At 45.1% G+C, this 13501-nt stretch overlaps 1 protein-coding gene across 1 annotated transcript; it reads right to left on the bottom strand.

The window, feature by feature from the left end:
* Positions 1 to 843: 843 nt before the first annotated feature.
* LOC139650487 (calmodulin-regulated spectrin-associated protein 2-like) lies at positions 844 to 13196 on the bottom strand (the record flags this gene model as incomplete). Its single annotated transcript, XM_071527180.1, has 17 exons — positions 844 to 2887; positions 3003 to 3121; positions 3271 to 3386; positions 4159 to 4224; positions 5214 to 5313; positions 5408 to 5622; positions 5845 to 5981; positions 7000 to 7720; positions 7822 to 8005; positions 8124 to 8361; positions 8458 to 8604; positions 8780 to 9512; positions 9934 to 10221; positions 10358 to 10427; positions 10742 to 10846; positions 10990 to 11080; positions 13057 to 13196. Coding segments are annotated over 17 exons (3770 nt in total), but the record flags the coding sequence as incomplete, so codon positions are not given.
* Positions 13197 to 13501: the final 305 nt, after the last annotated feature.

A 13501-nucleotide genomic window follows, 5' to 3' on the forward strand; every position in this document is an offset into this window, starting at 1 on the left:
ATATTATAGGAATATTATTGCGTTATTCTCGTTAGGGCAGAATAGGTAACATGGCTGGCATAACTACCATCAATTTGTTAAATGTGAAAAATAGTGAGCAACCCATTGCCGAAAAGAAGTATAGTAATCCTATCCTATAGTAAATTTTGAAAGGATAGCCACAGCAAAACTGAGAAATGTCACAGCTTGGCTACTATAGGTCAAAGAATTATACTACAGAAAATCCTTCAGTAATACCATAGGAGACAAAAAATATATGATAAAATAAGATAAGGTCACTCTAAACCCACCAAGTACCACAGTCACACTATAAGAATAATGCAGAAATATGGTGCTTTCTTTGATTTTTGAAAAGTCAAAACATTTTTGTTAAATATGGTCTATAGTAACAGGAGTGACAGTGAAGTTCATAATCTCATTAATTTATGCATTATGTAACATCAGTGATGGTGATAGATAATGACAATGTCTAAAATGATGATAATGATGACATAAGTGCGTGTGTGGTCTTGCAGGGTATGAATGTCTGAGCTCTTGTGGTCTGATGTGGTAAAAGCCTTGTTTTACAGCTCAGTCTTAAACCCACATGATTCAGTACAGGCACTGTGATGATGATGATGATGATGATGATGATTATATTGGCCTAAGGTGCATATCTATATTGTTTATTTAGGTCTTTACAACGATAGTAAACAAGTAGTGAAAGTGTTGTCAAACTAGGATGGACGTTGCATTATTCATTCCAGTTTAAGACAATAAGACCATCATAATTATTAGCAGTAACTTGGAAGAATCAAGACAGGAATATTAAAAGAGACACCATGAGTACTGTTGATAGCTGGCATTTTAATAAAGCTCAAAGGAATAGAAAAACAACAAAAATTAACGAACACTTGAACATATTTAGTAAATTGAAAAGAAAAGGAATTCAGAGTTGGAAAAAAAAAAATAGTACGACTTATTGGATATACTTATTGGGTTTCATAATTCCATACTGAACTATAGCACAATAAAGCCTGAAGTAAGACTTCTGGCCCATCTCCCCACCATACACCATCCTTTCAACATACTTCCTTCTTCAATTGTGCTGCTTTGTCAACACCTCCAAATGGTAAACGTGGATACAAAAAATACCTCTATATGCCAAAATATATCTGTACAGCGTGAACACATAATAAAGGAACACATTAAAAAATGTAACACGAGTAAAAGTAAAATAACAAGCATGACAGTCCTGAAGTGGAAATATCTTTATGGTTCGACTCAACTACAGTGGATAGGGTCATGAAGTGCTATCATAGGTGAATTGACTCTTTTATTTACAATTGTGGAATACTTTCAGGGTAATCAGGATCTAATAGTTAAGACAATATCCACAATAAAGTGACATGTTGAATATTTGTAAGGTCCAACTGCTTTATGTCAACAGTGATTATTCAAATTATTCTTAGATTGCACAGACTGATGACACGGTGTGGGATTTCTGGCTATTCTACTACTGATGATAGTCTTATCAGTGATACTGTTGAGTGATCACACTTCACTTTTTGCATTTGTAGCACGATAAAAGGCCCCAGACAACGATATACTGATACGCGTACATGATAAATGACAAAAGCTACTCAAAAGCTACTAAAAGCTGACTCATTCATTTTGTATGGAATAGCCATTATATACAAACTCATTTAACTTATAGACATATAGTATATTATGTTTCTCTGAATAAAATCTCAAATGCCTTTTAAAAGATCTCCAAAGCATTATCAAAATGAAATAAATTAAAAGAGTCAGTTGCGGGTGCTTTCCAGAATTGGTCTGATGATACTCAATAAACAATCTCATCATCTTACACCGACGGAAAGTAATGGCAATCAACAACTGAGGTATTTTCCTCACTCTTCTTGGCACTTCACTATTCACACACACTACACAGATCTGAACTGTTCAGTTTTTCAGTCACATGGGAAAGCGTGCATGTGTAGCAGCAAATCTCTCATCCACACATGCTGCCTCTACCTGATTCCAGATCAGACCGTTCACCCTTCAGATGATTGGGGAGCGAGGGAGGGTAATCTGATCCCAGACCTGTGGTTACACACAACCTCTCTCCTGCATCACGACAGACTTTGCAACAGGCGCTTACATAATGACACTGACACTCACATTGCTTCCATATGACACAAAACAAGCATAAGGCCACACATGATCAACTTAGGGAAACCAAACTCTGCCTCTTTCAGAGGAGTGACATTCAGTGCTTCAGTGGTTCAACAAGGTAAGGCATTGGTCCGCCTATTCTTTTCTTTCTTTTTTTTTTTGGCACACAAGAACATGGATACACATGCTGACAAGTACACACACGTGCCCCATTTAAATAGTCTAGGGTGTCACAGTCAGTTCTGTTTCATAACAACAATGTCCGTGAGGCCCTTTTGTTGTAGCTCGTGTGCTACATTCCAGTCGTGAATTATACCGGTGGGGCCGTGAGTCCCTTTAATGAAAAAAAACAATATCCACAAATTCTTCTATATCTACTCCAGAGCAGGGCAGAGAGTTATGTCCAAATCTCGCCCCGAGACATCTGGCACTACTTAGGCTGCAGTTTTTTGGGCGTCCCCTGCTTCTTGGTCTGCCACAGATGGCTGGCGATGGTGATGGCGTCCACGCTGGCGGACATGGTCTTCGCCGGGATGTGGCTGAACTGCTTCCTGTCCGAGTTGTACTTGTACAGGCCCTCGATCATCTTGGTGGTGATGCTCTTGGGTCCGATGCCGGCTAGCTTGGTGATCTCCTCGGTCTCGGGGCAGTAGGTGTACACAGACCTGAACTGGCAACCCGCGTCACGGAACAACACCAGGAAGTTATTGGCCTCCGACTTCTCCATTTCCTACAGCAGATAATGGAAAAAATCATTGTTGAATGCAGAATATTAGCCTAAAGCGGGAAGAAATGTAAAGAAGAAATCACATAGAGACATATAGACACACAAACACAAAACATACATCAAGTATCTTGTTCTTCTGCCCTTCGTTGACTTTGCCAGCCAGGCAGCAGTGAGCCAGAGCGTTCTGGATGATGTGTTTGTTGGACTTGGCACTGGGCTCCTTGTATAGTTTGGGTCCTGGGGGAAAAACAACAGGCATGGGACTGCAATAGGACACATCTGCATTTGCCAATACTAGACTTTACTGTACAACAATGAAATAGTCTAGCATGTAGCTATGTAAACGCCCATTAACCATGGTGTATAACTGAGTGGAGAGTGTGTACCTGTATATTCAGCGTTGGAGGGAGTGGAGGAGGTGGTCGACTCATTCTCCCAGTCCTTCTCTCCGTTCCGACTTCCAGCCGATGGGCAGGAAGAAAAGCCTTCTGCAGAGTCTGGCCTGGAGATGACCGCATACAAACAAATGACACACACAGACGCAACAAAACACCCACAACAAACGCATAAACGAAGACACACACAAGCATGTACGAGGTATGAAAGCGTACACCCACAGATTGCAACAGAAACATGCACACACATAGATATTTAACACAGAGAAAGATCAAAACAAGGTCAGACGCTGTGACACAATTCTCCGAACCCTGCCTGTTCTCCTGCATCACATCATACATATTCCACAGAAGCTGTGCAGCGAGGGACAGAAAGAAAGGCATGTTCAGCCGAGCAGAGCAAAGTCCCAGTCCTGTCATTATGGCCGGGCTACAATGAGAGACAAGCTCAAGTAGTTCTGCGGGAAACGGCAAACACAGTGGTTAAAGCATAGAGCAGCCAGTATGGAGCAGTGAGCAAACAGCAGCCTGAGAGCAGCGCTACAGCAGACAGAGCGAGAGTAAAGAGCTGAAACTGAGGCAGACAGTAGAGAGTGAGTAGAAACAGCTCAGCCAGGCATGTATTGTGTAACTTAATGCAGAAGCAAGTACTACAATGAACTAAATGCTTTATTAAGATGGAATCTGTAAAGTAACTGTAGTCTTGACACGTCTGTCCATTTTATGCTATGGCATACCATGGTGTGTGTGTGTGTGTGTGTGTGTGTGTGTGTGTGTGTGTTAATGGATTGCAAGCTTGATCAGAGTTCTTATATGGAGCTATATCTACATGGAACTACATCTACTACAAGTAATCTACTTTTTGGCGTCCTTACTAACCTTCCCTTTCTCTCTTTGGGAGAGCTTAGAAAGAACGAGATATGGCCAGAAGCTACTTTATTGCCTCTGAGGGTCGCAAAAAAAATAGAATAAAATAGAGAGAGCCAGACAGAGAGAAAAAGAGAGAGAGGGATAAAAGAGGATCAAGATGCAGAGTTTAAGGCTCACAGGGAAATAAGGCAATTGTGAATGTTACAGTCATAGAACTCATTAATAATAAATAATAACCTTATCATCATTAGGCCCCATGAAATCAAAATCAGAGCTCGGTTTTATGATGTCTGGCTCTGACAGAAAGGAAATATGGACAGGAGTTCCAGAGTTTTGCAAGCTGAACTTTTGCATCACGTCGGTGACAATACAAGCCAACCAGTAGAAACCAATTATTTAACAGTACTACACACTATTTAACTGTGCGGAGTGAAGTCAGCTCTGGATTGCAGATCAATGTTGTGCTGAAACATCCCCACTAGACTGTTTGATATAATTAGAAAGAACAATAAAGAGGTGATGTTGATGTGACTTTGGGCGGAGAATGGGGAGCTAGTTGGATGAAAAATTTGAGGAAACTGAGCTGAAGTTTAGTTTTAAGTTTTAGTTTTGTATATAAACAGGATGCAGAGTATGAGCTTTCATCATGAACTCCAATTAGTTTAAATTACTGGAATCATTGTGCCTTTTTTATTTTTTTTTATTTCAAGCATTCTAGACAAACTAACAAAGCTTATATCAGGTACATTGTTCACCAACTCAAGAAAGTATTTTTTTTCATGGGGTCTTAAAAGTCTATAACCTGCCATTTGGTACTCAGTCTTTAACATTACAGTATTTCTTCTCATTACATTGTCCTCCTGACTGAGTAGTGTAGGTCTTTCTTTCTTGAGGTATGTATTAGTCTAGCATGGTTAAATTCATAAAGAACAAAGCTGGAATAATTGCTTTCACTGTGTTTTTTTGGCTCTAGCTGCTAAATCAAAGGCAAGGTGGAGGGAAGACATCTAGAATTCAGCAAGGATCCTTAAAAGGTTTTTGCTCAGGCAGAGAGTGGGCCTTACCTGGTGGTCTTCTTGTTATCTGGCTTGTTGCTGTCGTTGTCAGCCAGGTTGAGCGAGGCCAAAGACACACTGGAGACGGAGAACCCTCGAGGACGCACCCCTGGACCACCACAACATACAGGACAAGCACGGATCAGTGTCTGTCACACAGTGATAAGGTGTGTGTGTGTGCATGTAGTGTGTGTGCTGCTTACCTGTTGCTCTCACAGGGGGTTTAGGGGACTCCATGACGTCCCTATGGATGGACTTGGGGCGTGGCTTCTTCTTGAGACTGCCAGGTCGGGGCTTGATGACATCATCCATGTCCTCCATCAGCTTGAGCTGCTTCCTCCTCAAATACTCGTGCTTGATGTAGTCTCTCCTCGCCTTCTCGTCATCCTTCTTCTGCTGCTCCTCCTCTGCTTTCAACCTGGAGGGGGAGACAAAGATTAGATCCAATAAGGCGGAGCTAGACAAAATTATGTTGGCTGGTGTTTGAACTTTTTGAAAGAAGAGTGATCACACACAGACACACAGAGACACATTCCTACAACCTGCTACAGCATTCTCTGGATTATTGCTATAAGCCAGGGAATAGTTCAGTATTGGAGTTGGCAATCAGACAGACAGAAAGTGAGAAAGACAGACTGACCGCGCAGCTTCCCTCTTCTGCTCCTGGTCCAGCTCCTGCTGTTGCTTCCTCTCCTGAGTCTCCTTCTCCCTCCTCAGCCTCTTCTCCAGCAGAGCTGCCCTCTTTGCCGCCATGTCCTCCTCCCCTTTCACATCATCCTGGTGGTGGGTGGGATGGGTGGGCAACAGACAACTCCGTAGGTCAGAAATATATATATATACAGTATGTATAGACATTTAGATTGCATCTTTATAATTATTAATTCCAAGACAAGAACACGCTGGCAATTTGTCAATGAATGTTTAACTTAATTAATTACTGCATAGTGTATGCAGTTAGGACAAATAAGGCCAGAATGTGATGTATTTGTGTCATCTGTCACTTCAAAAATCATGTCAAATGTATGATGGGAGGAGATGCTGACCTCCTGATGATTATGTGACCCATTTTAACTGGCAATAGTGTTATATTTGTATTAAGCAGCATTTAAGGAATGTACATATTTTATAGCCTTATCTCAAATGTGGGTATTAGTGGTATTGCAGCAGGACAATCACCTTGTATCAACAAAGCTCTGAGCTCCCTCTTTAATGAAGCAATACAGCATAGTGCAGCAATCTTCTGTTCTACCATGGGTCTGTGTGCTGGCTCGTCTTTTGGCCTAGATACACTACGGTCCTTGATCAACTCATGGTTCAGGAGGCACAACACTGCACATGTTGTGCCGGGCACACACAGCATGAATATCTCTCTGCTGCTGCTACCCACTTACAGCCCCATAAAGCTATATGGATGTATTATTAATGAGCATTTCATGAACTGCGCAATTAGTTGTGATTACACATTCTATTATAATGCTAAAAAAAACATGTCTGATATTGTTACAAATGGGGAAGTCTCAGTCTCAAAAAAATCCCCTCCAGTGTGCTTCAAAAGCACTGGAGAGCTAATAAAATATGGCAATAGAAAGCAGCCGACAGGTGCCGTAAAGTTTTGTGTCAATAGCACAACACAATTTATTTCACCATTAAATATTTAGAGAAACTACTACAGTTACCGTTGACACTAAAAAGACAGAAATACACTATTTTCTCTATAAATTCCAGTTAATTGTGTGACTGTAAATATTCTCCTATACATAAAAACTGATGTTCAGGTTCTGTAGCTCCAACATACCTTGTAAAAGAATCCACAGCACATCTTCTGATCCTCTAAGATGTCTCCTCCTGCCTCTCCCTCTCCTGCCGCCTCCTGACCCCGGCCATCTGGAGGCTTCAGCCCAGACAGAGGCACTTCCACCAGATCACTCCTGCCCTGGGGGTCCTCCTGGGGTTCTGCCTTTACCCGGCTGCCACCGGCCCCCTGGATCTCAGACACCGGCTGACGCAGCACCTCTGACGACCTCGTCTGTCTGACCTCCCCCTTCATCTTTGCCGGCTCTGTCTCTCTCCTCCCCTCCTGTCTCTCATCCTCCTTGTCTTTGGCTGGTTCTTTAGGGGACTGAGGAGTGCCAGCACTCTTCTTTGCCTCTTCCTTGCCCTTATTCTTTTCTTGGTTGTCCCGGGTCTGGCTCGCCACGGGCCCCTCGTCGTGGCCCAGGTAGGCAAACGAGCTGAGCTGGGTCTGGCTGGGGGTGAAACGCCTCAGTCTGGGTAGACTGTCCACTGAGGTGGGGGTGTTGAGCATCCGGCTGAAGGGGGTGACCTTCAGATCGTTTGGCCGCGGGGTCCGGGGCGTCCTGGCATGGAAAGAGGCTGGCCGGCGTTTAATGCCAGCAGGGGAGTGATGGGGAGCGCGGGGTGAGCCGGACGAGGACAGGATGGGAGACAAGGAGCCCACTGAGCCTCGGCCTGATCCCCGGCCTGCTACACTGCTGCTACGCAACTCACGAAGCTGCCTGTGGGGAAAGAGAACCACATGGACATGTAAGCGCTCGCATGGTGAGGGTAAAATCAACCATACAATGTCATTACAGATGCTGGATTTCATTAGTGATACCTGTGTGGGGATGGAGCAGGAGGAGGTATGACCCAGGCTTGTTGCTGCTGATCTCTCATGGCCATGATCTTCTCCTGCTGCTGGGCCAGACGCTGCATTTCGGTCTGCAGGAAGCCCAGCGATGTGTTCAGCCTCTCAATGGAGCGTGTGTATTCTCCAAGGTCGATTTCTCCTGGAGCCACACCTATTCCACCACATTAGATAGACTGGTCAATCAATCCATTAACCATTTAATCAGCATCATCCACAACGTCTAAATTCTGTTTCTGCATTCTGTTTTCCATATGTTCTGAGTTACCCACCTCCACCATCTTCACAGGGGGACTTGGGAGCTGCTCCGTCTGGCTTGCACCTCTCTGCTCGCCCCATGCTGCCCTCGCTGGTTTCCTTGGAGGATGTGAGGTGAGGTGGCTCTGGGGAAGGTGTTCCTGCTCCCCCTGGGCTAGGGCTGAGGGGGGCAGTGACTCCTTTCCTCCTCACTACATTCAGAAAGGCTGTTCTGCCCATCCTCTGGCGATGGCGAGTGAAAGCTGCTTCCACCTGGAACGTGAAGAGACGAATATGACGTGGACATTCATATCTTAAGCTGTACTACTGACTATCTATCTATCCATCCATCCCTCCATCCCTGCCTACCTTCTTCTTCTGGGCTTCGATGGCTCTGCGTTTCTCCTCCAGCTTCATCTTCAGGTGTACCATCTCGGAGGCCAGCAGGTGGGAGGGGTCTCTTGGGGAAGGGGTGACTGGAGAAGGAGATGTGATTGGCAAAGGGGGACCAGAGACCTAGAGGTGGAAAGATGGGTGACATTAGAAATTAGAATTCTGTGTCAACCTGCTTTGAGCTTACACAGAAATTCCTTTTACTCTAAAATCATTCTCTGCAAAAAGAAAGTTCTAAGAGTTTCAACAAAGGCAACGCTGGTTTGAGGGAATGAGCGAGACAGAGTACATTACCAACCTCAGAAGAAATGGGTCTTGTAGGGTGTGTATACGGCATGTTGAGCTCTGAACTCTCCGGCGTGGTTCCTCCACTGCTCCTTCCTTCCAGCTTCCTGAACTTCTGCTCTGCAAAGCTGGTCATCCGGACCATGCCGCCTCCGGACCCGCCGGAGGAGGAGACGGGGCTGACTGTGTGCGATCTGGGGAGTGTGGGCACCGAACTGGGACAAGGGCTGCTCCTCTCGCCCCCTTCTCCCCTCTCGCCCCCAGGGTTAGTGTCACCAGCCTCTCCCTTTCCTCCCTCTCGGCCAGCCCGCTCCCTCTCCACCCTCTCAGGCAGAGGGCACGACCTGGTCATGGCCTCACAGTCTGGGTCTATATCTGAATAGTCTCTCAGAGAGGAGGAGTCCTCATCCAAGCTTTGGATGTCCTCTGTCCTCACGTGGATGCCCGTGTCCACCTCGTCCGTGGAGACAGAGTTGGGGTCGTGGTCGTTCAACTGGGCTTTCGCCAAACCCGGGTCGTCTCCTTGACCGTCGGGCCCTGGAGGCTCTGGAGGCTCCGCGCCGTGGAGGAAGAAGCCATTGTCTCCGTCCCCCAGGCCCAAGCTGGCATGGGGCCTTTCTGTGTCGTGGATAATCTTCAGGGCCTCCTCGATGCTCGGAGGGGTTGACGGGCTGATGTGGCCGCTGTGGTTACCATGGTGATTGCTGGGATCGTGGTTGCTGTCTGGGAGGACTCCATTGGAATACCTAGGGAGATGTCTGGATAAATGGACTGATGGTTGATTCAACTGATAACATACACTACCAGTCAACAGTTTGGACGCACCTGATTGAATGTACTATATTCTTCATTATCTTAAAGCCATTTTGATCTAAAGGCTTATGCTTAAATGCTTGAAATTAGTTTTTTAGACAAATATATATAGTGATAATAATAAAATAAATACTGATGCCTATGTATGAATTTCTTTCCAAAGCCTTTGCCTTTCCATCAAAGCAAAGTGTGGCTACTTTAAAGAATCTAATATATAAAATAGTTTTAGGATTTGTTTAACACTTTTTGGTCACTGCATAATTCACTTTTGACTGGTAGTGTAGACATTTAGTGGATAAGTTATATGTGGCATTATTCAGAAATCAGAACATGCCACATCCCACGCTACTGTACCTGCTTTGGTTCTTGATTGAGAATGTGTTGTTCCGTCCCAGGGGCTTGTGGGAGGTGAAGTCCTCGTCCTCCTCTGGTATGTGTTTGCTCCCACTCTGGCCATTTACATTGACAGGCATGAGGGAGACATGGCGCTTCATGCCTCCTCGTGGTGCATAGTGAACTTTGAACCCAAGGCCGTCGGTGCTGGCGGAGCGAGTCATACCGCGGAGGGCGGGACCCCCGCCGGGCGGCATGGCCGGGTCTCCATCCAGTGGAATCTCAAAGGAGATTCCCCGAGAGGAGGAGCTGAAGGAGAAGAAAGTCTGTTAGTTTAAATCAGGATCAATTTCACTGGGACACAACAGATCTCCTCAGAATGGTATGTGGATGAATGTCACCTACTCTAGTAGGATAACTTAAGCTGTGGATTACGGGTACTCACCGTTTCTCTTTGGGCCATGTTCCAACACAGCCATCCACATAGGACATGGAGGTGGATCTCTTCATCACACCTATTACAGACACAGAGACAGAGTGGTTTACTTGACTTTTCTAAAATGGATATCCATTTTTGAAAAAATTTGGTAGCTGAAATTAGTCAGGCAATATTTGAAAAACATAAATCTCATAACAATTTTAAATCCCTTATTTTATCGGTCAGGTTGACTAGAAAGTGACATAAGTGATTTTGTCCATATTCTGCTTTAACCTTTATAGATTTCAACACATACAAAATATCCAAATATTTGTTTGGACCACTGCTGAATATTCAACCATTGGGAAAATGGACTTGTGCATGTCCCTAATTGATAACAGGTACTGTCACCTTCAGTAGGGAGGCTCTCTGGGCTGTCAGGTCTGTCTGCATAGCTCTGTTTGACTGGGCTGGACACAGGAGCCATATTCCTACAGGATGAGACGGGCTCACAGGCTGCAGAGGGAAACATACATAGAATATGACATGCATTCAATATCCAGCAGGAATCTGGAGTTCATTATTAGATTAAACAATTAGCCTGTTGATACTGTCAAATTATCATCATCATCATCATCATCATAGTCCTTGTACCGTACCGTGTGGGTCGAAGACTCTGGGCTGTACAAACGAGGGTTTTACCACTTCAAACCACCAGAAGAGCTCAGCCATAAACACCAGGTAGTTACTCTGCAAGACCACACACACACACACACACACACACACACACACACACACACACACCGTTGTAATTTTCACTATTGTCATTAAGTCAGTAGTTGTATTAGTCTCTTTGCAGTTGTAGGCACAGCTCCTTTCCCCCAGGTGTCTCTGTAGAAATGCTAGATGAGCTGCAACATTATGCTGTGCTGTGACAGATCAACAAGGTCATGGCCTAGCAACTGTTGCTAGGTAACTGGCTCAAGGTGTGCGCCTGTGAGTGTGGATGTTTCACTGTCTGAGTTATTTAATGTCAAAACCAAACCCTCTTGAAAACTGCCAAAAACACCATCTGGAGTATAGTTTAAATATGTCGCATATTCACACACGGATGCACCAAGTTGTGAGTAACCCAGATCCATGGTAAATACATTAATTAAATAAACAGAAAGGCTCCGGAGACCTCCACAGATGATTTCATCTGTAGGAAACCTTTTCGGCAAGACATACAGACCGGTTTCTTCCCTCTCCAACAGAGATACAGTGAGGACAGCAAACAAAGGCTGAGTTTTCTATTCTTCTAAACTGCTTCTGTGCTTTTCCTCAAAGTGGATCTTCACTTTGGAACATCGTGAACTGCTCATAAACAATATTTCTTTTCATCAAATATTCAATGAATGGACACATGCGTGCAAGCACACACACACACACACACACTTGTTGGGATTCAGTGGGAGGTAGGCCTATGGTGAATGGGCACGGCGCCAGAGCCTTTGGCTGCTCTTCATGAGCAGTGTTCTCATTCTCCTTCCTTCCTTTGCCTATTGTAGCACTATCCAGTCAACACACACACACACACACACACACACACACACACACACACACACACACACGATACACACCATATTGTGAGTAAGGAAGGCAGAGAGAAAGATGGGGAGAAAGAGACAAGAGGGAGAAATAGAGAGCAAAGAGTGTAGAAGTGTGAAAAACTTCTGTTGTGTTGAAGAATGGAAAGTCCCTGTCGGACCGGACCGTGACTAGAATCCGAATGTTTCTGCCCACGCTCTCCGCATACTGTTTACCCACACTGGCTGTAGGAGGAGTCCACTAGTGCTGCTTCTAGTGTCTGGATGGCACAGAGATCCTCTATAAACTGGCTGCTTCGCATTGTACAGCAAGTCTCCCAGTTAGTCAGAAACAAATGCGTGTGAATAGGAGAATCTCTGCCTCAGGACTGAAATAATTTTCCAGTTGTGTTTGTGGGTGAATCAGCAGTTGTGTTATGCTCAAATGTTCACAGATCTCTGTGTCTGATAAAAACAGCAGTGATGTGAAGGGAGAGAACAAGAGAGGCAGGGGGAGATGGGACAGGACTGCGAATCTCCTCTGAGCTGCCTCTGTCCTCTGTCTGAGAGGGGAGGTTTGACCCGGAGGGTACCGTCTGTGCTAGATACACACACGCACACACACACACACACACACACACACACACACACACACACACACACACACACACACACACACACACACACACACACACACACACACACACACACAGACTTTCACACTCATTTAACTTGGCAGCAAAGCAATACTCACTGTAGCAAAATGAACTTCATGTCCCCACTAATACATCAACACACGCACACGCGCACACACACACACACACACACACACACACACACACACACACACACACACGCACACACACACACACACACACACACACACACACAACCCCCTTGAGTGCTGAGCCCCCTCCGCACACATTCACTCTTAAAACCCTCCTTGCGTGACTCATTTTTGCCCATCTATAATTTCCTACCCCGAACTTTCCTCATTCCCAATCCCCCTCTCTTTTCTCTCTTTCTCCCACCAAATCCACAACATAAAACAGTACACTTTCAACTTCCTCCTCCATTCGAGCCCTTTGGCCCGGGCAATATCCTACACCCCCCTCCCCAAGTCTTCACCCCTGCACCCCCCCACCCACCCTCTCCTACCTTTATAGATGCGTGTGCATAGAGCATGTCCTCCAGGCTGAAGTGGCAGCAGTGGTTCAGGCTGTCCCTGCAGAACTCCTGCACCAGCTGCAGGTTGTACAGACTGTCAGCCAGTGACATGGTCTCCTTCAGGCAGATATCTGCACAGCCGGGGGAGGGGTCACACACAAACAAACAAACGCACACACGCGCACACACACACACAAGGGAGGGGTGAAACAAAAGACCAGACAGGAAGGCATGGGAAAGATAAGACATAATTTAGCTTAAAAAAGAGACCCAGAAGAGAACAAATTGCTTAAATTGTCCCATTTGTATTTGTACCATTATAGCTGATTTGGATCACTCAAAATTCTTTCCACAATTCATGACACACCTCTTCAACTCCTTATAGGGGAATATTTAGGATACAGAGCCCCTGCTGCCATGTTAAGGACAGCCCAGG

The sequence above is a fragment of the Centroberyx affinis genome, unplaced genomic scaffold (genome assembly GCF_046629955.1).
Source record: "Centroberyx affinis isolate AG114_WGS23_722 - 3 ecotype Tasmania unplaced genomic scaffold, CSIRO-AGI_Caff_v1 ptg000112l_1, whole genome shotgun sequence".
NCBI classification, from domain to species: Eukaryota; Metazoa; Chordata; class Actinopteri; order Beryciformes; family Berycidae; genus Centroberyx; species Centroberyx affinis.